Here is a 27,798-nt window from a genome sequence, read left to right as displayed (position 1 = left end):
ACCCTTTACAGTGCCATCACAACTGAATCACAGTCTGTCACTTTAATTTTACTGCAGAGCCAGGAAGTGAGCCCCAAGTTTTCAAATCTCACCTACGCTAGCTCATGAGTCACCTCTAAGGCTGAAACAGCTTGTCACTCAAGTTCTTCCTGGCTCAGACCATTCAGACCAGGAGTAAAGAACTTGGAAGCCAGCACGCTTTAATTGTGGGCCTGATTTACTCCTACGTCTAACTTATAAATCCACCTTACTTAGAATCTTCGGATACTTAGTTCAAAACGTGTGATTTTTCTTGTCCTGGAGAAAGCAAACAAGACTTTAATGTTTTGGAAGAATATAATGCACCCTGGAGACATTGCTACAAGCATTGACAGCAAAAAGCCAAATGAAGAGCAACACAGATGACAGGTAATTTATTTTATATTTATCTCAAGAGTGCAAAATAGAAGGGTTGTACTTTAATACCTCAAATTTTCACATCGTTCTTGGCGAAATGCGTGCAGTCAAAACAAGGTGTTTGTACGTTTAGGCTTCCATTGGTCTGTAGCTCTAGTCTAGATTGATTTTATTTGTCTAGTTCCAAAAGTTGAAAAACAAAAACATTTCTGTGCAGTACACAAAAAAAGTTGCTAGGCTAAACTCTCATGTTGTATAACAGGCAATTATGAAATGAGGAACCTATAACTTTTTGAAAAATGACTTGAAAGGTTCTTCTTAGATCTGCTGGGTCTTGCTCAGCAAACGTAGCATTGGGTTTATATTTTCTTTAATTGCTCTAATGAGGCATAAGAAGTTCATGCTAGAACACGCCAGGCAAGGAATCTCTGGAAAACACCAGAAACAAGGGCATTAAAAGCCCCTCAACTTAGTACACCATGAACTGGAGTAATTGATTTGAGTGTTCAGCTAAATTTCTGATAAATGCAGAGCAGCCAACAGATTAAAGCTTTTCTACTTAGCGTATACACAACCTGTTTCCAGTCTTTCAGATATGTGAACTGATATCCCTTTTATTATATGTATTTTAAATCTTGAGAAGTTTCCAAGATTACACTGCGGTATATGCATTGCTTTGTTTGGAAAGAAACAAGGATACCTTATTGCTTTTACAAAATCCAGGCATGCTTTTATGGTACATCAGACAATGTATGCTTTTTCAACTGTCCCCTTTGCTCCTCGTTCAAAATCATACCAAAAATGGTTTCATTTGTATGCTTTTTTTTTTTTTTTGCTTTTTTTTTGGGTCATTCATCTGTCTTCCACTGCTAATCCTGAAGTTCTCCCTAGTCTCCATAGGCCTGGTTTTGCTCTTGTATGGAGCATAAATGTTTGTGCAGCAGCTGCAGAGAAATAGCTAAGGATGCCTGTATGGTGGGGGAAAGAGAAGTGGGCATGTGTGAAAGATGTCACTGGGTGCTTCCAGGCTGTCACTGTTGGGATTCTGTCACATACTGACAGATTCAGTTTGTGCAATTAAAGTTTACATGGAGCTCTTGGGTCCACTTCTCCGAAAGACTGGATTTATTTTGTGGTAATGAAGGTGACAGGGAAATACAGTGTGAAGTGTGGGATAACACTTGCTTTGAAGCAATACAGTGGTATCTCAGGTTACATATGCTTCAGGTTACATACGCTTCAGGTTACAGACTCTGCTAACCCAGAAGTAGTGCTTCAGGTTAAGAACTTTGCTTCAGGATGAGAACAGAAATCGTGCTCCAGTAGCAGCGGGAGGCCCCATTAGCTAAAGTGGTGCTTCAGGTTAAGAACAGTTTCAGGTTAAGTACGGACCTCCGGAACGAATTAAGTACTTAATCTGAGGTACCACTGTACCATGTAACATTAAACAAATTGGAATGAATGTTCGAGAAATAACCAACATCTAATTTCCCTGCAAATGTTTCAGGATGCTCAGTAAACGGGTCACTTGAAAGAACCCATTTCTCAGAGTTTGTGGGAGGAGAACCAAACAGAGTGTTAACAGGTTCTGCTTTCTGAGGGTTTTCTTTATTTCAACCTTTGCCTCTCTTTCCCATCTCATTTCAGCCTCTTTTTATCATTTAGTTTAACCCTCTTGTTACACACGCACACCAGTCTTCGTTCCCTAACCACAAGTGCCTTTCTTCCACTCCCCACCCTAAAAGAACTCTAGGCAGAGTTAACTCACCAGCCACACAGTTCTCTGTACGTGTAGTAGCATGCAACACTGTCTGGGTTGCTCCAATTCCCAAGGTGCCCAAGGAGCCCTGGCATTCTGAAATGTACCGTGCAATGTTATGCTATTCAGTTCACAGAGGAACCAATCCATCCAACATGATACTACAAACTGTTCTGGACTGAAGGGAGTGCAGAGAACACTACAAAATGTCAGAATGGGAAGAGGAGGCAAGTTTTTTTATTATTTGTGTGTGTGTTTTTCTGAAATTCTAACTTGCTTCTATTTTTAGTATAATTAGCATCACAGGAGAGTAAGTATCCGATTCTAGTAGTTATTCAATCTGCAAAAACTCTTTTATGATAAAAGTGCAGAATGACAAGTACAGGAGATCCTTTGGATAGAAAATATTTCATTTCTTCACTGTTTTAACTTTGAAGGTTATATGTTGCACACGCACGCGCACAGCTTGTCAGGCTAACGAAGTGTAAAGTTTACAACGGTAGCAGAAGGGCAAAATGCCATTCTAGAATCCAGGCCGGGTTTCTGGAAAGACCTTTTAGTAGCAAAGCAACTGCTAAATGTTACGATGCAAAAACTTCTAAATATTTAAATTAAGAAATGTTTCTGTGTATTGCATTCTACCCAGTGCTACCTATTCCTGCAAGTAAAAAAAAAAAATGTGTTAGAATTTTTTTAAACCATCATTAGTGGTTCAAAGCTCCTCCCTGTCCAGAACCAAAACCACTCATAGCCAAACAGGCTAAGAAAGTGTAGTCACATGTGGTTTTATCCACACGGCTGCTCAGTTCGCACGTATGGAGGGTTTACTCTTTGCATGAAAAGGAGAGCGCATGGGATGGAAAAGTAGCCCATTTCTTGTCCTCTGCCTGACTTTGCTGCATGCGTCCCATTGCTTTAAGCAGCATTCTCCCCTCGCCTGGCTCCAAGACCAAACATGAACTAAGAAAGTGTCTTAATGCAGGAGAGCACAGTGAAGTAAGTGAGGGTTAGTGAGTTGTTTCTCTCCCCTTCCTCATATACTCATTTTCCTATAAAGTGCCCTGGTATCCCTGCTTCATAAGGATGGGACTCCCATCACATCTGTTGTTGTTTAGTCGTTTAGTCGTGTCTGACTCTTCGTGACCCCATGGACCAGAGCACGCCAGGCACTCCTGTCTTCCACTGCCTCCCACACTTTGGTCAAACGCATGTTCGTAGCTTCGAGAACACTATCCAACCATCTCGTCCTCTGTCATCCCCTTCTCCTTGTGCCCTCCATCTTTCCCAACATCAGGGTCTTTTCCAGGGAGTCTTCTCTTCTCATGAGGTGGCCAAAGTATTGGAGCCTCAGCTTCAGGATCTGTCCTTCCAGTGAGCACTCAGGGCTGATTTCCTTCAGAATGGATAGGTTTGATCTTCTTGCAGTCCATGGGACTCTCAAGAGTCTCCTCCAGCACCATAATTCAAAAGCATCAATTCTTTGGCGATCAGCCTTCTTTATGGTCCAGCTCTCACTTCCATACATCACTACTGGGAAAATCATAGCTTTAACTATACGGACCTTTGTTGGCAAGGTCACATCTAGCTTGACTGAAATGGCATCAAGCAGAAAGCTGTCCCAGTAATAGCTTTCGATGCGCAGACGTTTGAGGGTGACTGTTACAGAGCCCTAGAAGAACTGACTCGTCTCTTCTCCTCCCTTGCCCCTCCATAGCTGCCTTTTCAGCTTTAGACACAGAAAGTTAATTCTCTCCCCCTTCCCGGCCACTGATGTCAGCTGCAAGTCAAAAGCAAAGCTGCAGAAGCCACTGATTAACAGAGCTACCCAGCCATGCTGCAATGCCATCTAAGTAATCATCTGGGGATCGTGGAGTCTCTGTTCAGTGGGAGACCTAAAACAAAGATTTCTGTTGCTCCTGCAGCTCGGTTATTTAAGCCTGAAAGCAAATGTCTAAGGGCAGATCACTTGGCAGCTTCCCAGATTCTCGGTGTGGCATTTCAGCTCCAGCATTTATCACTGGAATGATTTGTTCATGTTATAAAGCCCATGCTCATGTATATAGTGGGGGACTGGAAGCACTTAAATAGCACACCCAGGCAATCTATCCAAAGGACAGCTACTGGGTAGTACTCCAGCCAGGTCAACTCTTCAGATTTATGTCTCAAATATGACCATATTTGGGGGGATTGGGGTGGGGAAGAAACATGAAGTGCCCTGAGCAACTTAGAGAAAGGGCAATATAAAAATGTTAGGAAAGCAAAAGGCATGTGTTAACACACACAAAAAAACATGCAACTTCATGCTTCCTAGTGGCTGAGTGGACAGTCTGTCTGCTGGAGCTTAATTAGATTAGTGGTTTAGTTAATCCTGTTCATGTAACCTGGGGGTGAAGAAACACTTTCAGCCCGAAAATGGTGGTGCCAAGGGCAAAAGTCAGCAGAGCTGCAGCTGTAACTCTTACATACAGTGGCTGATATTCCAGCCATCCAAAGGTCAAAGGTTTCTATGCCCCCCACTCCATCCAGGCTGCAGGAGACTTGGACAGTTCAAGGACACATTCCAGCTAGTCAAACGCACTCAAAGAAGGCACAGCAGAACCAATGAGAGGTGTGGCCAAGTGCTATTTTTGCATTAAAATGGTACCTGTTCTGACAATGGGGCAGATGGAGTAGAGAGGGTTTTTTTAATGGAACAAGGAATGTGGTTGGGTAATAAAGGAATAGAAAGTATCTCTCCAATATATCAGAGAAACATGCCTGGTAGTTTACATAGGCAGAAATGAAGTCTGTAGGAAGAAAGGAGAAGCTGCTTCATTCCTCTGTTTAGAAATGGTAACATGCACATAACGCGCACACTTAAGAACTCACCTGCTAAACAACTTTGTGTTCATTGTACTACCAACAGAAAATCACTAAAATTAAGAGACCATTTGGAACAATAGCTAGGTGTGCATTAAAATAACAAAAAGTCTAGAATTCCTTCTCTTAATTGCAGTGTTAATTTTAGGAATCCATCACCCTTAGTCAGGTCTTGTGCTCCACCCCACAATGCAATGCTGAGCAACGTCCACACCTATTTTAACAATATGTCCCCTTTCCTAACTTGGCAGACGTGACCTACATCTGCAACCTCTCTTTCCCGTCTCCGGATTCACTATGCTCCTTCACAGTGGGCTCCTACCTAGGAACCTCAACTTTTATTATTCAGAGACCTACACTCCTTCCCCTTGCATCTCCAATCTAACTTGACACTTGAGACCAACCCAATAATTCCATAGCCTCTAGCTGCATGTCACACAGATGAAAGCAAAAGACATGCTTAGGACTCCCCTGTACAGTGGTACCTCGGGTTACATACGCTTCAGGTTACATACACTTCAGGTTACAGACTCCGCTAACCCAGAAATATTACGTTGGGTTAAAAACTTTCCTTCAGGATGAGAACAGAAATTGTGTTCCAGCGGCGCGGCGGCAGCGGGAGGCCCCATTAGCTAAAGTGGTGTCTCAGGTTAAAAACAGTTTCAGGTTAAGAACAGACCTCCGGAACGAATTAAGTACGTAACCCGAGGCACCACTGTACTCTTACAAAGAGTCTTCACAATCTCCCCCATCACTACTCTTATACATTATTAAAGTACTATTTACCAAACTCCTGCCAACCTAGCAGTTCAAAAGCAGGTCAAAGTGCAAGTAGATAAATAGGGACCGCTCCGGTGGGAAGGTAAACGGCGTTTCCATGTGCTGCTCTGCTTCGCCAGAAGTGGCTTAGTCATGCTGGCCACATGACCCGGAAGCTGTCTGCGGACAAACGCCAGCTCCCTTGGCCTATAGAGTGAGATGAGTGTGCAACCCCAGAGTCGGTCACGACTGGACCTAATGGTCAGGGTTCCCTTTACCTTTTCATTTACTGAACAGCTGCCCTTATTTATTTTCCAATACAATACGTTGTCTTCCACTCATTTAAAAGTCAAGGGGGTGGTGGTTCTTTCTGTTAAGGCTACGGATAGCACAGGTGTTGTATTGGACAGTTAGGTTTAGCAGTTCAGAATATGCCACAGTAACTGCAGGCCATGAAATGGAAAGTCCCTTGTTGTATAAGGGAACCGGATAGGAAAATAGGAAGCTGACTTACACTGAGTCACACTGTTGACCCATTCAGCTCAGTATTTTCACTGACTGACACTGGCTCTCCAGGGTTTCAGGCAAGGGACATTTCCAGCTCATCCTGGAGACCCTGGGGATTGAAAGTGGGACCTTCTGCATGCAAAGCAGATGCTCTACCACTGAGCTACAGACATTCCCATGAAATAAGGGGGTATATAGGCTCTTTCCATCCTTGGAAGGCATTTGATCAAGTAGAGGAATCCCACTGGCAGAAGGTGGCAGCAAGACTTTTGCCAACTCCCCCTGTAGCCCCCAGCATCACCACCTACAATGTTCAGAACTCCAGGACAGATTTTCTTTTATAATCATTTAAATAATTTAGTATTTAAATTTGTAGAATCCTATAACTGTAGAGTTGGAAGGGACCCTGAGGATCATCTAGTACATTAATTAAAGATAACTTTAATATTTCTAAAAATATTAATAATTATTAATTTAAACTTAAGTATTTCTTTTTAAACTAAAATAAAATTATCCTGGCCTTCCTTTCATAAGAGGCCAGGGCATCAAGTAACAAACATGACACACAAATGAATATCAGAAAACCAAACTAGTACAGAGAGGTACAGGACATGGCTTAGAGGCTTGCAGATTGCTGGAGGGTGCAAGGGACTGGGGTGAGGACCTGTAAAAGTTGCGTTCTCTCCCTCTCTCTCCACCACCCTCCACCTTTCACTAGTGAAAGCATCCCCTGAGCAGAACTCTTCTCAGGCAACTTTCCTACTGTTGGAGCAGGGTGGGGGGGAATAGATCCAAGTCTATTTGTTATGCATCTAGATTCTTGTGCAATATTGTTTCTGAATGATTCTATAGGCAACCTAAAAGCAAACCGGTTAATTTAAAACAAAACAAATCTCAAAACCTATTGTAACATCCACAACACAATAGCCCTCAGTCCCCTGGCTGATGGACAGGGCCATCATACATTTCCATTCTCCTCTCCATTGCCCGGACAACTGAGGGTTGGAACAGAGTGTTCTTTCGAAAAATGAGGGGACAAGGTAAACTCCCTGAAGGTGCTCCTTCTCTGGCTGGTGGATGTGGCTAGGCTGTTCTTCACCTTCCCATTATGTTCTTCCTTAAATATAATGAATCCACCCACTCAGAGTTTTAACTTCTAGAGACTTTGGAAATAGAGTTAAAACTGTGAGGAATGACAAAACTAGCAACAACAAAAAATCATCAAAGCATCACAAACGGGCAAGAATTGGGACAGTGTCTAGGATTCTGAGTTTGGAACCACTGGAAGGAAGGGGGGGACCCTGCCTGAAGGTCCAATCATCTGACACTCCAATCATGCAAGAGGAAGAGAGGACAGATGCTACTTTTGTTGGTTCTCTCTTCCTCCTGAAGTTCTGTCTGCCTCCTAACAGTTGTGCTAGAGGGTTGGGGACCCTCCAGAGCTGCATGATGAGTGATGCTGTGGGCTACAGGATAAAGAGGGGACTCAACAAAAATTGCAGCCTCCTCTTCCACACCCACTATTGCTGGTGGAATTGTCTCCCAGATCTTGGTTCCATCAATGAGACCTTCTATTCATGGATGCCTAATTAGTATCTAAGTCAATGGTTTTATGAATAAGAACCAGAAAATAGAAACTGTTCTTGGTAAAGTGTGACTGTCAGGGTGTATGTCATTTTGCCTGAATGGGATAGGCAGACTTTGCTGAGGAAGCAGCATCATGATTTGCTCATTACATACAACTCTTTACCTCACACCTGGCAAAATGGCTGAAACACAGGAAAAGTCCTTAGGACAGGCATAGGTAAACTCGGCCCTCCAGATGTTTTTTGGGACTACAACTCCCATCATCCCTCACCACTGGTCCTGTTAGCTAGGGATGATGGGAGTTGTAGTCCCAAAACATCTGGAGGGCTGCCTTAGGATATCCCAATGCCATTCTTTCAGCATTTAAAAAAGAAAGAAAGCTAAACTGCATTCATCTGTAGTGGTGAAATTTGTACCGAGGCTCAAGCATGGCAACAGTTTAGCGCCTTTTTAAAATAGTAAAACACAACCTAAATGTAGTTGGATGCTTGAAAACAAAGTCATACGCAACCTGGGAAAGAGAAACCAAACTGGGGATTGTATGGCTTCCATATAGAGTTTTTCGTCACCGTAATGGCTTTTTTTATATAGGTCAAATAATCCAACACCATAAGCAATTCAGATGCTATTAACTCATCATAATTTCAGTGTATCCTGTAACCTATAATTTAGCTATGTCGCTCAGATACACAAACCAGTCCATCAGCATTAACAACAACAAATTGCACCATATATGCAGGAGTGTGTACTTTACACATATTTATTGCAGAGGCTTTACTTTAATGACGCTAAATATGTAGCAACACAACCTATAAAACATATGAGGCTTAAAATATTCCTCTGCACTGAGGTTCTTACTGGATCAGCATTGCAGGCTTTTTCTCTCTTTCTCTCTAGCGTTAACAGATACCACGTTAAGCTTCTGTCAACATCCCTAATTGCAAGGAGGGAAACATTTACAATACTATGAAAATATCTTGGTTGTGTTTTTTAAAAGGTAGGTGTTTGTCCACGCCTGGTCAGGATTAGAAGAAGAAAGGATTAAAAGTCAATGTAAGATGCTGCAATTATTTTATTGAACTTGGAGCTAGCTTTTGGCAATTCACCTTCTACATCATATGTACTCTTTAGAGCAGTAGTTACCAAACATGGTTTCCCCTGGATCACTTGAAAATTGCTTCAAGTCTTGGCAGATCACTTAACTCCAGACCTTCCCCTGTCTTGCTTATTTCTCTAAGGCAGAGCCTCCTCCTCAATCACTTCTGTTCCATTCTGCTCACCTTCCAGGAGACCACCAAATTCTAAGAATTGTGAAGTAGCCACTATGCCAGCTGTTCTTCATGCGCGCTCAGCTGCTGTGCCCACCATTCTTCACACACACATAGATACAACACCGCTATGCAGAGTCACCAACATGGGCCTCCTGGTTGAAGTTCATGCACTACTGGTGGTCCACTGAGCACTTTAGGAACCCCCACCTTAGAGCCCTGATGTGAAAATAGAATAGAATAGCTCCATGTCTGCCATGCTGAACTCCTTGGAAGAAAGGCAAGATTCAAACAAGATAAAACATACTCATATTTAAGGCATATATCAGCTGTCAGCTTTGGGAAGGCAACTAGTTTAGATGAGCCTTTGGTCCTTCTTTCCATATAAAATTCCATCTCAACCTGGATTATATTTTCTTGCCTCTCAAAAATAATTCTCACAAGATTAAATGAAAAACAAGCACATAAAGTTTGTGGGTTGTAGGGTTTAACTTCAATTTAACAGCTTACTACTAGTAGTAGTAGTCTAATAAAGAGGAGTAGAGGAAGTCTTCACAAAGACAATACCATGCTAGTGAAAGTGACTTTGCTTCTGTTAAGAAATGCTTTGAAGTCCCCATCTGATCATATGCAGTAGACATGAACGCCTTTAAGGCTCACAGGAGTTCACTACAAGGGCATGAAGGGATGCACTGTGCTGCTTGCGTTACTGAAGAAGCTATTGCCCAATTAGTGCCACGGCTGCCATGGACGCTGGCAGTTAACGAAAAGAGCAAATGAGAAAGCACAGCTTTAAGATGACAAAGCTCATTAGTGGAAGATCAATCCAAGGGCATGCTTGAACAACTGCCCAGTACTCCCAACATGTTAAGGGCCTCACACAGGTCTCCTCATTGAGCAAGTTTATTGCTAGGAGTTGGCAGAGGTGGCTTAAAAACCTATAGATTACATAATGTCAGGGATGCTTTTAAAAAATGTTTTACGTCTATCCAAGACACAATAGTCCCAGCTCATTGTATAGTACAGCAATGGGGAACCTGGGACCTTTCAGAAGTTTCCTGATTACAACCCCCACCAGCCCCAGCCAGCATGGCCAACAGTCAAGGATGATGGGAGTTGTAGTCCAACATCACCTTGGAAGGCATCATGTTGGGTACAACATTTAGTATCCTGTATTTTGTCTGTATCTATAAATAATCTAAAATGTCAAGCGTTCACACAACACAGGAAGCCAAGCTTTACAATCACTGTGCTCCTAGTAGGATTACACTTGGTGCAATGAGTGTGTACATAGATTCAGATGACATTGTGGGGGTTTCCAGTTCAGATTCAGTTGCTGTTCCAACTTTTATATTCTTTGCTGTAACTTGAAGTCACTGCTACTTGTCCCTTTTTCAGTGGCTTTGGTAAACCACTGTCTTCTGACTTCATAAGCACACGCTGCTGGTAAAACCAATATTGAAATTGTTCCAGGCATCTTGAAATCTCTCTACTGTATTGAGAAAGGAAGGGCAGAAAGGGGAGGCGTTTGGAAAGAGGGGAAGCCAAAAACATAGGAAGTTGCTACCTGTAAAAGCTGTGTCAGCAAGCTGAGATCATGGGGCTTTCTCCTTGTTTAGAGTCATCATAGACCACAGCGTATGAAGTCAAGTGTTTCCTACGGAAGCCCAACCAAGGTCCTCCACTTTCACAAGTGAAGCTTGAATTGCTCCATCTCATTGACAAGGTACCGCACAAAGGCTCCTGAGCAAGCTTTACAGTCATGGAAATGAGAGGCGAAGCCCTCATGGATCAGAAATTGGTTAAGTAGCAGGAAGCATACAGGAGGAGTCAATGGACAGTCCTCCAAATGGAGAGATGTAGAAAGTGGAGTCAATTAAACCAAGAAGAAAGGTTACAGCGTTTGGGACTTCTTGGTTTACAAAAAAAGTTAAGAGGTTGCATGATAAAATTCTGCAAAGCATAAAGGCATAAAGAAATCGGATAGAGAAACGTTTTTGTCTCTTTCTTTCATAACACTAGAACTCGTGGACATTCAATGATGCAGAATGATGGAAGATTCTGGACCAATAAAAGAAAGTAATTATTCACACAGCACAAAGGTTAAACTATGGAACTTGCTCCTACAAGATGCAGTGATGGCCACCAACTTCAGGGGCTTAAAAGATTAGACAAATTCATGGAAGACAAGGCTATCAATGGCTACCAGTCAAGATGTGATTATTTTTCCTCCCAATTACAGGGAACCACAGGTGGGCAGCTTGCATACTTCCCACAGGCAACTGGTTGGCCACTGGAATAGCTGGGCCATTGGCCTGATCCAGAAGGCTTGTCCTATGTTCTTATGTCCTACAGAGACAAATGGATAGGAAATGCATTTCCCACTGGACTGGTTGATGAGTAGATATTTCAGTGATGCCCACTGGTTGCTTGGGCATATTTACTAGATTTCTTACTTAGACCTCTTAAATCAGTTCACTGAAGGAATTTTTCAAAGTGGTATGAGAAGTCTGAGATGCTGTGCACTCTGGATCCACTCTGAGACAGTCAATGTGAATAAAACTACATGGTTGAAACAAAACTGGCAACTGGAAGTCTTGTTTATCTGTAACAGGCCATTTGAGTTTTTTGTGTTTAGAAGCCATTTTATCATATTGTTTGGCAAGTGAAGCACCTGTTCAAATTAGGCTGCGGACCTGCATTTACTTGTGTTAATTGAATGTAAATGTATTTTAGCACTGGGACTAGAAATGGTTATTTTCTGTTCATAATTACATATAGCGTAAAATTTACCATGTTCTTGGCGTCGCTAACTTTTAATCATCTGCGATCTTAATTTATTATTGACAGGAAACATATCAAACCCATGTACAAAATGAAATGCAATTTATTTGTAACGCTCCCAAAATATTTAAACAGTTCTATAATGGGGCAGGCTAATCCACCATGGGACTCGAATGAGTGCAACTCCCCACAATTTATGGCAGTACTGCAGTTGCTCAATATTCCCAGAAAGGTAACAGCAAAACTAGATTTACTGAACTCTGGGTAGGCAGATAAACCATAGTTCCTGTACAGTATTTGGTTGGTAGGTCATAAATTGTACAGATTGGCGGAATATCGGAAATAAGAAGGATAGAGGCTGGGAATAATGCCCTATTTATAATTGGTTTACATGTTATCACAATCCTAAACTGTTACAGAACTTCTCAGGGTTTATAGTATAATAAGAAACATGGGTAATGGACATGGAAAAAACTTATTAGCATAGCCAGAATCCAGAAGTTAAATTCTCAGGGATATTTTCCTGAATTTAACTATCTCTGATTTTGAATGACACTCCCTAGCCTAAATTTCTCACATTGCTCACTCTTCACTGTGTTTTGCATTAATCCATCTACCAGAGGTAACAACCCCAGTAATATTTACATACTAATTTACCCTGGAATGAAGATTATGTGAGTCAAGATTAGTCATTCAGCTTGTCGTTCGTTGCTGATTGTCTGCCTTGAAAGGGGAACCCAGAGATTATTACCCAAGAAATCTAATCAAGTAAATTGGTCTTTGGTGGATCAAAGTGAGAACTCAAGAATGGTAGGCATCATAGAATCATAGAATCATAGAATCATAGAGTTGGAAGAGACCACAAGGGCCATCGAGTCCAACCCCCTGCCAAGCAGGAAACACCATCGGAGCACTCCTGACATATGGTTGTCAAGCCTCTGCTTAAAGACCTCCAAAGAAGGAGACTCCACCACACTCCTTGGCAGCAAATTCCACTGTCGAACAGCTCTTACTGTCAGGAAGTTCTTCCTAATGTTTAGGTGGAATCTTTTTTCTTGTAGTTTGGAACCATTGCTCCGTGTCCGCTTCTCTGCATCATTTTTATTTAATAGAGAGCTAATTGTCTGCAACCAGGACACAGTTATATTGAATCCCATTGATGATGCTGAAGGATCCATGATATGCCCAGGCTTTTAGCTAAAGCATCAATAAACTACAGGCAGCTGTACAAATGTAGTTAAAATGGAAAAATATATACTTGTGTTAGCTTGGAATGAATTAAGTATTGGCCTTCGTTTCTCTCACATGCAACCACCTGCCCACAAGATAGTCTGTCCTTGTTGCTACATTCATTGTTGCTCACAATTTACCCATAGGAGTCGATTAAAATATTGTCTGTCTGTCTCCAGATAATTACTACTTTGGGAGTCCATGTTACAAGGCAACAGCTACTATAAGCTAGTGGCAGAGTGAGCTGGTAATTAATGCACGGGCATGTAGAAGCTATACAGAAAGCTGCATTGCCCAAGAGAGCAGTGATATTGTAGGAGCCTTTTCTAGAATCGGGGCTGGTCCTAGCTTTTTCATTCACAGTGACACATCTCTGTGTGTATGAGGAAGGATCGGTGTCCAAAGAGGGCCAGATTTGATGAAATGAAGGGCCGTGAGGGCCGACCAAATGGCCAACCAAACTTGTTAACCTTTTTTTTAGGATTGAAGTTGTTGAAGTTTTTTTATGATTTTACCCCAGAAAATTAACTGCCACAGGGGCCGGATTAAACCGACCGGCGGGCCAGATTAGGCCCCAGAAACGGACTTTGGACATGCCTGTTAGGCTATCCTTTCCATGTAGTGCATTTTCCACAAGACACATCAGGAAGCAAATGCACACACTTCATAGATGATGCTGCACACCTATCTCCTCTTTACTTGGAAGTTGAACTCCATGGAGGAAAAGCCATGTCTGAGTTGTCTCTTAAGGGCCAAGATGCAGCTGAGTTCATAATTTTGTCCTATAAGCCGAGGTCTGTAGCACAGCTGCCATCATTCTGTGCTCAGCCAGAAACTAAAAGATGCTGCTGTTGACACTGAGGTATTTGCCTATTGTAAATATTTTCACTTCCTATATTTTTCAGACGTTAGAACTTGTACAACCCATGATGTGTCCCAGATCAATTGCCACCAGTGTGTCTCCTGAAAAGCATTTGACCTGCAAATCAACAATAATAATGGGGTCTAACATGTCATATGTGAAGCTTCCAGGTAAATGACTTTAAAAATAAATAAATCAGGAATTCCTGATACAGTTGTTTTAGAGAGGAGTTAATAATTTATACAGTTGTGCCTCCTTTTTAGTATCACATTATTAGTTAAGTTTCATATAAGAGCAGTTCATTTAGAAGCCTTCCCAAACACAACCATTGGTTATTTCCATTCCTGCTTAGCATTCTAACCAAGCTCATGAGGTCATTGTCTTTAAACCTCAGTCCATCTAATAAACAGACTACCCCTGGTCCACACACACATCCATTTTTTTAATAATCAAAATTCACAAGTACCCCTAATGAAGTCCCTCATTATCGATATACGGTATTTAAAAAAGATAACCATACCTGTATATACACCGCAATCTAGTGAAGATAACCCTTGCTCGCATGCCATTCACATTCAGAAAACCACTATGCATGCAGTTCTACTTGCTACACAGCTGCAGCCAGCATTTGGAGCTCTCAACACAGTTCCTGCTGCTGGGCTTGGAATGCATGGCCAGTGCCGAAGAGTAGAGACTGCCTGTGGTGTCAGGTTTGGGGCAACCCTAGATTGAAGACTCCATATTCTCCCCCTCTTCTCCTCTTAAAAAAAGCAAACAAACAAATATAGCAGTGCTATCAATGCCGATAGCACAATGATCTGATTGGCAGGTATGAATGCAAGCAGATACTCACCTACAGCCTGCTACTGCATTCGTGAGTCTAGAGACTGGCAATTAGGTATTTAATGAAGCACCTGGTGGACCTCACTACATGATCATCATGCCACCAAAATACCCTATGATTCACGTGACTTAGAAGCCTGATGCAGTCTAAACTGGTGGGCAAAGAGTTCCTAAAGCAAGAGAGGCTCTCTTGCAGCGTTGCACCACAAATGGCATAAAAAGCAGGACCCAAGGTTTGGCTAGACAGGAGCGGGATGATCTGTGGTTCTTGTGTTGTCACAGATTTAGCACTACCCTGCACAATCGCTGAACTCGACTTGCAGCCTCATTGCTTCCAAACCTTCAATAAATGGAGAATTTACAGTTTCCTTAGGCAGCTCATTCTGCTGCTGAACTGGTCTTAAGAGTTATGAACACAGCATATATTTATGTTCCAGTCTTTCCCCCTCCCTTTCAATACCCTTTTGTGTCCTTGAATAAGACTCTGAGGGCTCATCCCAACAAGCCTTCGCATGCAGACAGGATCTTAGTCACTGGCATCACTAAGCATACTTGTGCAGCTGGCTGCTGTTGGGAGTTTAAAACAATGCACGCCCTGCCACCTCATTGCTGGAGCTGTGGTCTGAAGCCCTTTTCTGTAGCGTGCAAACACAGCAGTGTAATAAAAACATTTTCTTGAAAGAGGAGGGCAACTCCCCTGGCTGTACCAGGTGTAGAACCTCACTCTGCTGACCTCCTAAGAACCACCCTGCTGAATCAGACCAAATATTTATGCATTCCAACACTACATTTCCAGCAGAGCCCTTCCAGGTGCTTCACAAGCGGAGACAAAAAGCAATAGCCACCTCTAGTTGTTAATCCCAAACAACTGCTATTCAGTAGCATAGTAGTCCCTCATGTCTAATTGCACCCTTTCTACATGCTCCACAGTTACTCAAATGTGATAGATGAGTGTGCATCCAGAAACAGTTTCTGGATTCCTTCTGTTCACATAAACTATGGGGATGTGACTCTTGATTATGGGGGTAACTCTTGAGTTATTGTTTTTATAGTTCCGTATGAATAGCTACGACTGTTAAACCAACTTAGACCATTTCTTTCCATCATTCCTATAGATCATCATCAACATCTGGGTCAAGGCAACAGTATTTTAGCCAACTGTTCACAAGATCTACCTGGGAATTCTACCAGTAATGAATTCACAACCATTGTCTTACCTGTGCTTTACCTCGTCATATTCCTGGCTAGCATCTTACTGAACAGCTTGGCTGTATGGATTTTCTTCCACATCAGAAACAAGACCAGCTTTATCTTTTACCTCAAAAACATTGTGGTTGCGGACTTGATGATGACCCTGACATTTCCGTTTAAAATCATCCAGGACTCAAGGCTGGGGCCATGGTACTTCCATTTTTTCCTGTGCCGGTATTCGACCGTTTTGTTCTACGCCAACATGTACACTACGATTGTGTTCCTTGGACTCATTAGCATCGATCGTTATCTGAAAGTGGTGAAACCCTTTGGGGATTCCAGGATGTACAGCATCACGTTCACCAAGATTCTGTCTGCGTGCGTTTGGGTCGTCATGGCATTTTTAGCCTTGCCAAATGTGATCCTTACAAATGGTCATGCGACTAGGAAAAACATAGGCGACTGCTTAAAGCTAAAGAGTTCCCTGGGAGTCAAATGGCACAGAGCTGTCATTTACATCAACAACGGCATGTTTGTCATTGTACTGATAGTATTGATAGGATGTTACATTGAAATATCAAAGTATATCTACAAATCAAGCAAACAATTCACCAGTCCTTCAAGTCGCAAACGGAAGCACAACCAAAGCATAAGGGTGGTCGTAGCAGTGTTTTTCACGTGTTTCTTGCCATATCATTTGTGCAGAATACCTTTTATTTTTGGCCACCTAGATAAACTTTTGGACGAATCGGCACACAAAATCCTCTACTACTGCAAGGAAGTGACACTTTTCCTGTCTGCATGCAACGTGTGCCTAGATCCAATCATCTACTTTTTCATGTGCAGATCATTTTCAAGAAGGATGTTTAGGAAATCAAACATGCGAACGAGGAGCGAAAGCATTAGATCACTTCAGAGTGTTAGAAGATCAGAGGTGCGAATATATCATGAATACGTTGATCTGTGACACTGAAGACAATGAGATGGACATTCCGTCCCATATTTGTATCCATATATTTGTAAATAATAAAGTATTTTTGTTTGATTATAACAAATGTCCGCTGTTTTTCATGTTGTTCCGCATACAAGGGAGCAGACTAACCAGGCTTTGACTTAATCTAGTCTAGACTATTACAAATGTTGTACTGTGCCATCTAGTGGAGGAAAACATGCTTCTGTTACAATTATTATCAATAATCAACAAAACGGTTCCAGAAAGAAAGAAAATACTTCAGAACATGTAATTCTGTGTGTCTGTGTGTGTGTGTGTGTGTGTGTGTGTGTGTGTGTGTGTGTCTGTGTCTGTGTCTGTATGTAGAATTGCAATATTTATTGTTTTAAAAAAACAAACCCTCAAACTACTTGAATTTGCTTCCATGGGAGGTCATTGTTTTCTTCATAATATTATATGAGGAGCAACCAGTTTTCCCAGAATTTGTTTCTATATTTTCATGCAATTCTCACTCTTAGATAAGATGCTCCTTTTGCTATTATAGCCAAATCCCGAACTTTATCAAGCCATTTTTTCCAAGAAGGGAGTAATGTAACTTGCCAGTATTGAGTCATTAACATTCTTGCAGCTGTTAACAAATAGAATGTAAGTTACTTATGTTCTTCTTTATGATATAGACCAGCAACATAAACAATAGATTCATTGTTAAATGGGAGCCAAAAATCATTGCCAATCTACTTCATATCACCCAGAGATCTATTAGTGGATCCTCTTCTATCTTCTGCCTACTCCTGCACTACAGTAAACATGTTTCTACAGAAGAGATGTGACGGTGATGCATTTTTAATTATAGCTGCCAACTTTTTCCTTTTTTTAAGGGAAATTCCCTTATTCCAAATAGGATTCCTCGCAAGAAAAGGGAAAAGTTGACAGCTATGTTTTAATTGCCTTACTTTCTTTCTGAAGGAAAAACCTATAATTAAATCCATATAATATTTGGATGATGCATTCTCCTTAATCTTATTTATAGTATGTTTTGACTGAGGAGTAATAATAATAACTATCACAATCTAATGCAGTAGATTAGCACATGGAATTCTGGGTGTTGCCAAACATGATCAATTTAAAATTAAACCTCATGTACTGTAGTTATGTTGCACCACCAGAAGGTGGCAAGAAACTATTGTTGATTCATGCCGATTCATTTTTATATATTCCAATTATGTTTTGCCTTACTTGCCTTTCTTTCTAAAAAATTTTTGAGATGTAGCTTCTAGAACTGAAGACAGTACCCCAAGTAGGATTGCACCATAGATTTGTAAAAAGAAGCAAGTACCTGTTCTTAAAAATAAATAAAAAATCCTTTTCTGGTTATCCCTAACATGACATGTGCATGTTTCACAGCTGCTGTGCACTGGGTCATTGTGGTGTGCGAGAGTCTGTGGCTATGTATAGTTCTGTGTGTAACCATAGAGTTATCAGTTGATATGCTTCCCCAATCTGGTGGCCCCCAGGTGTTGTTGAACAGGTCTTTGAGGCAACCCATTTACTGAGCATTCATCCTGAATTGCTTATGCAGAGGTTAGACAATGTCTGCTCCTTATACAACATTCATTCTGATTTGACAGGGGAAGCAGAGTGACCACTGATAAAATCAGTAGCCTCCTATTCCTTTCACCACTACAAAGTCTAGCAATGCAAAATTAATGTGACAACCCTGTACTGCTAGTTTTCCCTGTGCACTTCATTGACTGGCAGGCCAGGGAAACTCTGAGCACTGTCAGTGTCACATAACACAATATGGGATTAGTGGGCACTGTGGGAGAAGGGAGAGAGGCTGCAGCTTTTGCTAGCAGCTACATGAGTCTTGTATGTTCTAGTTCCAATACTATGTATATAAGAAGGAAACTGCTCTCCCTGAGGAGCTTACATTAGGGTTACCAGGCATCCCAGGTTCCCAGGGACAGTCCCCGTATTTGCAAATCTGGCTCCAGGAAACGTGACAAATTCCATCCCCGGAATGTCCCCAGATTTGCAAATCTGGCTCCAGGAAACGTGGCAGCGGCAGCCTCAGCAGCCCAGAGCCAGCCTGTTAACGCTGTTGGCTCTGGCTGGCTTCAGGAGCGGCTCGCTGCTCGTTGCCGTGGTGCCCGCCATTTTTTTTGTGCCGCGGCAGCCAGCAGCTCCTGAAGCCAGCCAGAGCCAAATGCACTACCAGGCTGGCCCCTCCTGGGCAACGACTGCCCACCCGTGACTCTCGAGCCTCCCCTGATCTGTCAAAAGAAAGGGGGAAGAGGGAAGGAGATTGGCGGAGGCTCAGGAGTCATGGGCACTGTTTAAAAAAACTCTGCGCATTTATATTTCACAAGGTGCGAAAGAAGGGCTTTACACCCTTCATGTATATGCATGTGTGCTTGGACCCGGGGTCTTTTGCCTCACCATCCCCACTACTGACTCCCTGTTGCTACTCAGCTTCAGCTCCCCGGATTCATTGAAAAAAATCTAGTAACCATAGCTTACATGTTTTTGACAGCATAGGGCAGCCTACCCTAACCTGGTGCCCTCTGAACCACAAATCCCATAAGCTTCAGCCAGCAGAGTCATAACAAAGGTGAATAAAAACATTGCCAGCAATGCTGACAAGGCTTGTGTCGGTTGTTTGCATATCAAGGTTATGTTCAGTCACGGATAAGAATAATCATTTCTTGGGAAAATGTTGTTTATGCAGCGGCACCACACCTTGCATTTGGTTATGCGGGCTTCTTTGGAAAATAATCATCACTAGTCTGCAGGGAACAATGGGTTCATGCAGCTGCCTTAAATTGGTTAGTCCACTGGACTTGAATTGTATGCCAAGGGTTGGGAAAGCTCTCTCTTCTCCTTCAGAGTTCTTGAGCCTTCTCCAGTACACCTTATGAAATGCATTGTGTGTGGAGGGTAAAATAAACTGTATCAGGTCAGAAAAGTGCTGAGTTCAGTCCACAGTCGAAATCTGATTGTGTACAGAATAAAAACTTTCTTTTTTTAAAAAAAGGCTTTGATCCAATAAGGTAAAGGGACCCCTGACCATTAGGTCCAGTCGTGGCCGACTCTGGGGTTGCGGCGCTCATCTCGCTTTATTGCGAGGTCATGTGGCCAGCATGACTAAGCCGCTTCTGACAAACCAGAGCGCACGGAAACGCTTCCCGCCGGAGCGGTACCTATTTATCTACTTGCACTTTGACGTGCTTTTGAACCGCTAGGTTGGCAGGAGCAGGGACCAAGCAATGAGAGCTCACCCCATCGCAGGGATTCGAACTGCCGACCTTCTGATCGGCAAGTCCTAGGCTCTGTGATTTAACCCAAAGCGCCACCCATGTCCCTTACCATTTGATCCAATAGTTCCAGGTAAAAAGCAGACCAGAACAAAACAACACAGGATCATAAGTCTCATAAGTCTTAACAAAATAGGAAACACCTTCCTTTTCCCTAAGCATAGGGAAGGCACGCTTAGAAAGGCTTTGCCTTGACACAATACAAGTACTCCCTGTTTTTTGCCATTCAGAGTTTGTTCAGGTCACACGCCACCATGGCTTCCTCAAAGCTTACATGGGTAGATCAGCAGTGAAATGCCCAAGCAACTTCCCTTTCATAAACTTAAGAAATCACAGCATGTGATTTTTTTTTCTCAGCTCACAGGATAGAGAGCAGGTGATTCTTGCAAAAGCTGGTTGTTCACACATGTAAACAGCTGGTATGAGAAATATATATATGTGGAGGCAGTGGCTATTTTGTGTCCTTGGAACATGTCTCAGAATCCAAAAGCAGAGCTACGTAAATGATTCAAAGAAGCAAAGTATTATGATAGTTGAATTTCTAATAGTTGTATTTATACCCTATTTCTGATAGTGTGTTTTTCAATGCCCTAGAAAACATTTTTTTTAAGGTCATTATAAAGATGCCAGCAATCACAACTTATCAGAAACACAAATTCTTTCCCACACTGTCCAAAGTGGCTCACAACAGATGGTGGTTTTCCCCGTCGACTAAAAGAACGGGTATAGTTGAAGAGGAATCAAACTGCTTTCCCTAGAAATTCTCATTTGAAGGTTTACTATCTTGTGCCAATTGTGATCTCATTCTTGTCTTTAAAAAGAATGCCGAGTTACTTCCAATTTCATACGTAAGGAAAGCACTCCGTTAATAAGGCCATGACTTCTTCTCCAAGTACCGTATGAATGAGTCAGGAAATGAGCACAAGTTCCCTTGCATGGCTACAAAACCACCAGTCACTGCATTATACTAAAAGGAAGCTGGAGTGCAGCAAACCCATTTGTCCATGGCAGGGCCTTCTCAGGGGTGGTCCCGTTTGTGGAATGCCCGTCCTGGTTAGGGTACCAGGACAGATTTAGAATCATTCCTGTTTACCCAGGCAATTGATGGGTGATAGACACTGGCCGTGGCAAACACAGAATTAATAATTATGCAGGTGTGTGACTGCTTTTTAATGTTTCAGAAGCTGTGAGTGTTTAAATGTTTTCGGTTGTTTTGAGTTGTTTTGAAATATTTAAATTATGTTTACTGGACTGCTTTCACATTTTGATGTTTGCTACTCTTGGTTCCTTCGGGAGGAAGGCTGGGATAGAAACTTAGTAAGAATAATCATCTGGGTGATGGTAGCCAGTGGCCCTTCATATGTTGTTGGACTCCAACTCTCATTAGCTCCAGCCAGCATGACAAATGGTCAGGAATGCTGGGAGCTGTAGTTCAGCAACCCAGAGTGGAACTGCACTGAACAGTTTCCAGAGATAAATGAACAGCATTTCCCAGAGCACTGAAGCAAACTCTTTTAAACTGTTCTATAGAATGCTTCTAAGAGTGAGGCAAAAAATATCTACAGGGGCTATATGCTAGCAAGTAAGATTTCAGCTTTCACAACATTTCCTCTTTTTTTGCCAAGGTCTGCAGTTTGTCACTTAAATAGTTCAGAGCTGCCCTTCATGGAAGTATAGGAGAGCTGGCCAGCTGCAGCATTTGACACTTAACCCATACTTGGCACCAACAAGAAACATTACTAACAATGGCTTTTTTCAAGCCCAATTTTGGAGTTCAAGAAGTTCCAGAGTTTTTAAACCAGGCAGGGCAGGAATAGCAAGGAGCATTATTCCTGCTTGAACTCGGAAACATATTTTTTAGTTACTTAATAGCTTGAAAGGATACCGGACTCTCCAAATTGGTAAGTAAATGCAACCGAAGCATTCAAATAAGCATAAGCTTGTTTTTTAAAGACTCCTTCATATGGAAACGCTTAATCCTAATGCAAGTCATTTTCTCAGCTTAAAAATTGGAAGCAGAAATCCAATAAAACTTTTTAAAGTGTGCGGCTTCTAGTAATGAAATGTATTGTTCCGTCACATCCTCCAATATTTCACAGATGAATAACAGGGTACTTATTCAGTACTTATAATAGCTTATTCTGTTTACTAAGGTTCACCTAACTTACATAGGGCTGAAGACGCTTCACTGCATGCTGTACTAATTTCACCCTGTATTAACTAGCACCACATGAGCTTCTGAGGAAGTTGTAAAAAGCTTCTTTTATTATTATGTCAATTTATTCTGTGTTTTGGGGTTCTCAAAGGATTTAAAGTTTTTAAATTTAAGGATTTTTCAAAAAGAATTTGAAAAGTTAATCTGGTTGCATTTTGATACAGAACAGCTGAAGCTCCAACACATTCAGGATACTTTGCTGTTAGGGTAGGCAGTTGTAATGTGAATGTAAAAATAATGTGTGCTTTTTAAAGATATCTTCAAAAGGAGAGACCAGAAAACAGTTACCATACCTCATAAATAAGGGCAATGGCAGAATGTTTACAAATAAGAATATGTTTCAGTTATACATGCTGCAAAAATTATAATCCTGTTCTGTTTCTTTTCTGAAAATCTATTATCAATTCATTTCCCATGAGCTGGAAGTAAGAATACAGCAATGGGTTGAATCCCACAGCCTGCTCCCACTAGTCCTAGTTTTTCCTGGATTAAGTTACACTCAGGACATTACCTACTGGTAGAAAAGGGGGGGGGGCTGCTGATGTCTGCCTCTCCCAGCAGCCCCTGGCCACCTTTTCCCATGCTATTCTGGAGGGTGCGCCAACCCTCAGAAGCCCATTTTCAAGGGGTTGCAGAGACAGAGGGATTTGATGAAAATCTCCTCCTGAAGGAGTCCAAATAAAGGATATAAATCATGGGTCCAACCCTATGTTTGCTAGGCTGGAAAGGAGAAAGGCAGACAAAAAAGGGAGCAAAAGGAACCTCAAGCAAATAAACCCAGGGATTTTTCTGTCTTGCTATAGCTCCTTTATGAAGGGCAGACACCTTATTTTGTACTGAGAACCATGCTGGAAATGCTTCCCGTTGCGTTTTCAAATCAATTCTTACAACCTTGAGGGCTGTGTAATTGGCAATGTTGATTTTGCAGTTTAAAATCAATGGACAGGGTTATCAAGTTCTAGTAAGAGTCTAGCAATGTCTGCAGAAGAGGGCTCTATGCAGCAGAACCCTGCCTTTCAGTAAAAGCTGGAAGTGTGCATGCACACGAAAGCTCATACCAAGAACTGACTTAGTTGGTCTTTAAGGTGCTACTGGAAGGAATTTGTTTTGTTTTGACTATGGCAGACCAACACGGCTACCTATCTGTAACTGGAAATAGAGGTTATATACAATTGCTAAAGTTAACCCAACTGAAGCACTTAATTTACCCCATTTGAAATCAACAGGATCCAATAGTGCTTATTTTTTGGGAGAGCTGTACCAACAGAACCAAGAACTGTATATTCAACCAGGGTTCTCAAATTGGGGAGATCACATGGCACTTACAAGGGAGGGAGGGAAACATACATTTACAGTAAAAGTCTTCATACTATAAATTTAGTGTATCTCAAGGTATTTTAACTTTCCCAGCCATGTCAAATAAGAGGAAATAATATCTTTTTCTCAAATTTAGGATCCCAGTTTTTACCTGACAGCTAAGTTTTTACCCCTCTTATACATACAGACCTACCCAAGAATGGCAGACTCCATGTGTTCCTTAGAACGGAAAGCCTCCCCAGACCGTTAAACAGTCAAGTGAATATACAAGACAACATACAAGATCCAAGAAAATAAGGTAAGCAAGGCTATTTCAGCAACGCTGAAGATTTCACCCTGCAGTTTCAGGTTTGGTGGTCCCCCCAGGAAAGCAATTTACACTCACTCCAGCAAGAATTCCTTTTATAATCTCTTACACAAGGAGTAGTTAATGTGGCGTTCTCAAAGATGTTGCATGGCAAGGTCCCAAACCCTCCCGGGAAGTGGAATAAAAAACACATGAAACAGTATTTTAGATTAATGGGCAAAAAAGCCCACAACTTTATTGGTTACAGAATGTGAGTGGTATTGGCTTAAGCTATATCTGACTCCTGCCCGTCTGCAGGAGTCTTGGAAGGGTTAACCACCAGAAGGGGGAGCCCTGCTGATGCACATCAACTAGGAATTTCACCAGGGTCACCGCTCCCAGCCCGCACCGTCATCTCCCCGGGGACGGGAAATGGCTTTGTTGGACTACATGTCCCATAATCCCTGAACAGTGGAAATGCTAGCCAAAGCTGATGGAAGTTGTAACATCTGGGAGGTTGTCACCTTAGCTAGCCCTCTCATGGTATCTTACTGCTCATTACTGAGCAAAATTCAAAGTGCTGGTGCTAACCTTTAAAGCCCTAAATGGGTTCCCTCACTGCGATAAGTGAGGTTACAGGGAACCAGGCAGAAGGCCTTCTCAGTAGTGGCATTCACCCTGTGGAGTGTCCTCCCATCAGATGTCAAGGAAATAAATAACTATCTGACTTTTAGAAGACATCTGAAGGCAACCCTGTACAGTGGTGCCTCGCAAGACGAAATTAATCCGTTCCGCGAGTCTCTTCGTCTAGCGGTTTTTTCGTCTTGCGAAGCAAGCCCATTGACGGCTTAGCGGATTAGCGCTATTAGCGCTATTAGCGGCTTTTAGCAGCTTATCAGCTTAGCGGATACGCAGATAAGCGGCTTAGAAAAAGGGGGAGGAGGGGGGGAAAAACCCGCAGGAACTCGCAAGACATTTTCGTCTTGCGAAGCAAGCCCATAGGAAATTCGTTTTGCGAAGCGCCTCCAAAACGGAAAACCCTTTTGTCTAGCGGGTTTTTCGTCTTGCGAGGCATTCGTCTTGCGGGGCACCACTGTATAGGCAAGTTTTTAATGTCTGATGTTTTATTGTGTTTTTAATATTGTTTGGAGCTGCCCAGAATGGCTGGGGAAACCCAGCCAGATGGGCAAGGTATAAAAAATAAATTATATTCTTATTATTATCATCATTTGCCATCTGCTGGTAAAAGAGGTGATGGTTTGGTCTTGCATTGCACCCATGGTCCAATTTAGTACGCCCATCAAACATTCACCAACAGCTGCTCAGCTTCACTGGTTATGTTATTCTGTGTGTTCTCTTATCCCTCTCTTATACAGCAATAGTACTCAAACTTCTTCATAGTAGCAAATATCAAAGAGTTTGGATTTGATATCCCGCCTTTCACTCCCTTTAAGGAGTCTCAAAGCGGCTAACATTCTCCTTTCCCTTCCTCCCCCACAACAAACACTCTGTGAGGTGAGTGGGGCTGAGAGACTTCAGAGAAGTGTGACTAGCCCAAGGTCACCCAGCAGCTGCATGTGGAGGAGCGGAGACGCGAACCCAGTTCCCCAGATTACAAGACTACCGCTCTTAACGGCTACACCACACTGGCTCAAGACAATATTGGTGCTTAGGCTCCCGAAAAACCCCCAGAAAGTTTGCACCTGTGGATGTGAAACCTACACTGACTGCAAAGTACATTATATTTCAGCCTACTGAATAAGCATTGCTCTCTGCATTTTTGCCTCTGGTCGCACCCACAGCAGGCAAATGCCACCCCTGGAAAGTTCCCAAGAATGGCTGAAAAAGGCTCCCTATTCCTGCTCTTGTGGAAACATATGTGATTTAGCTCCATGCAAAAATGTTCCAAAGTAGCAGCACATAATTCCTGAATGTGGTCTTCATGTGCTATATAGCAAGATACATGGGGGGATTCTGCTGGAGGTCATTCTTCTTGTGGATAACTCTTTCTTTCTCTGCTCACAGGAACTGAAAATGCACTAGAGATGCCTAATTCAAGCACTCCTCTAGGAAACTCCTGCAGCTTCAATGAGATAATAAGAAAACAAGTTCTTCCAGTTGCCTACGGTCTGATCTTTCTAGGAGGAATCCTGTTGAATGGGGTGGCAGCCTGGGTCTTTCTGTACATTCCCAGCAAGACAAGTTTTATCGTCTATCTCAAGAACATTGTGGTTGCTGACCTCATCATGAGCTTAACTTTCCCATTTAAAGTTTTCGCCGATTCAGAAATTGGATCTTGGCGGCTCAGTGTTTTCGTCTGCCGTTTTTCGGCTGTCGTATTTTACCTAAATATGTATATCAGCATAACACTGTTTGGTCTCATAGGCTTCGACCGATGCTACAAAGTTGTGAAGCCTCAGTTCATCACATCTTTCCACACTGTTCGATGTAGCAGATGTATCTGTGTAGCCGTGTGGGCACTTCATATAGTGATATCACTTCCCAATACAATTTTAACAAATCAATATCCTACCAAAAATCTTTCGAAGAACTGTGTGAACCTCAAAAATGAACTTGGAGTCCAGTGGCACAAGGCTTCGAACTACATCTGCTTAGGAATTTTTTGGACTGTCTTTTTACTCCTAATAGCCTTTTACAGTTCTATAGCAAGGAAAATATATCTATCCCACCAAAAATTCAGGAAAAACTCCAAAAGGTCAAGGAAAAAAACCAATCGGAATATTTTCACCATCATGCTTGTATTCATCATTTGCTTTGTTCCATACCATGTTGTAAGAATCCCATACACATTAAGTCAAACTGCTTCACATCATTATAACTGCCTAACAAAAGAGGTGTTGTTTTACCTAAAGGAACTTTCTCTGCTCCTGTGTGCTGCAAATGTTTGCCTTGATCCTATTATTTATGTATTTCTTTGCCAACCCTTCAAGGAAAGGTTGTACCAAAAATTGCACCTCAAGTTGAAGGTGTCTGAGGAATTAGAAAACTCTAGATCTAAAAAGTCAAATGTGATTTGTGAAACAGTAGTTATTCCATAAATTCCAATCAAGCTTCTGGAAACCAAGCCTTATGAGGAACAGTTGAGAGAACTGGGTATGTTTAGCCTGGAAAAGAGGAGACTGAGAAGAGATATGATAGCCATCTTCAAATATCTCAAGGACTGTCACATGGAAGAGGGGGGGAACTCGTTTTCTCCTGCTCTGGAGGGTAGAACTCGAAACAATGGCTTCAAGTTACAAGAAAGAAGAAGATTCCGACTAAACAGCAGAAAGAACTTTAAGAGCATAGTGGAAAAGACTCCGCTGGAAGATGGTGGACTTTGCCTCATTGCAGGTTTTTAAGCAGAGGTTGGATGGACATCTGACATGGATACTTTAGCTGTCTGCATTGCAGAAGGTTGGACATGTTGACCATCAGAATGCATGCCAACTCTACAATTCTTTGATTCTGTGAGAGCAAGCTATTTACAATATGCTAAGATGGACCCAATGGGAGGCTGGTCCTTGAGTGTAAAATGGGCCACTGCCTCACCAAGCTGAGCCTGCCCTTAGCTAGCCCTCACTTCACTGCCTTCTTTCTTGCAACCAGTAAGGATGTGGCTCTGACTGTTTCACACCTTAACTGAATCTAAACAATATGGACAGCTGA

General features: G+C 42.2%; 3 protein-coding genes across 13 annotated transcripts in view; 2 read left to right on the top strand and 1 right to left on the bottom strand.

The window, feature by feature from the left end:
* Positions 1 to 27,798, bottom strand: part of MED12L (mediator complex subunit 12L) — a 178,267-nt gene that overhangs the window by 85,521 nt on the left and 64,948 nt on the right. The window lies entirely within an intron of this gene.
* GPR87 (G protein-coupled receptor 87) lies at positions 268 to 17,100 on the top strand. Of its 3 annotated transcripts, none has more exons than XM_081862721.1 (3): positions 268 to 408; positions 14,055 to 14,181; positions 15,970 to 17,100. In XM_081862721.1, exons 2-3 carry the CDS (start codon positions 14,076 to 14,078, stop codon positions 17,010 to 17,012), a joined length of 1,149 nt encoding a protein of 382 aa, XP_081718847.1. In that variant the 5' UTR covers positions 268 to 408; positions 14,055 to 14,075; the 3' UTR covers positions 17,013 to 17,100. The 3 variants fall into 3 exon arrangements, with proteins under 3 accessions (XP_081718847.1, XP_081718846.1, XP_081718848.1); XM_081862720.1 differs by lacking the exon at positions 268 to 408 and adding an exon at positions 2,244 to 2,382; XM_081862722.1 differs by lacking the exon at positions 268 to 408 and adding an exon at positions 10,755 to 10,861.
* On the top strand, positions 268 to 27,407 carry P2RY14 (purinergic receptor P2Y14). Of its 4 annotated transcripts, none has more exons than XM_081862783.1 (3): positions 268 to 408; positions 24,031 to 24,141; positions 26,155 to 27,407. In XM_081862783.1, the coding sequence occupies exon 3, from the start codon at positions 26,175 to 26,177 to the stop codon at positions 27,186 to 27,188; it is 1,014 nt and encodes a 337-aa protein (XP_081718909.1). In that variant the 5' UTR covers positions 268 to 408; positions 24,031 to 24,141; positions 26,155 to 26,174; the 3' UTR covers positions 27,189 to 27,407. The 4 variants fall into 4 exon arrangements, with proteins under 4 accessions (XP_081718909.1, XP_081718910.1, XP_081718911.1 ...); XM_081862784.1 differs by lacking the exon at positions 268 to 408 and adding an exon at positions 2,264 to 2,382; XM_081862785.1 differs by lacking the exon at positions 268 to 408 and adding an exon at positions 21,374 to 21,465.

Source organism: Podarcis erhardii (assembly GCF_964252035.2).
Source record: "Podarcis erhardii genome assembly, chromosome: 5".
Classification (NCBI taxonomy): domain Eukaryota; kingdom Metazoa; phylum Chordata; class Lepidosauria; order Squamata; family Lacertidae; genus Podarcis; species Podarcis erhardii.
This window is presented reverse-complemented; position numbering and strand designations above follow the sequence as displayed.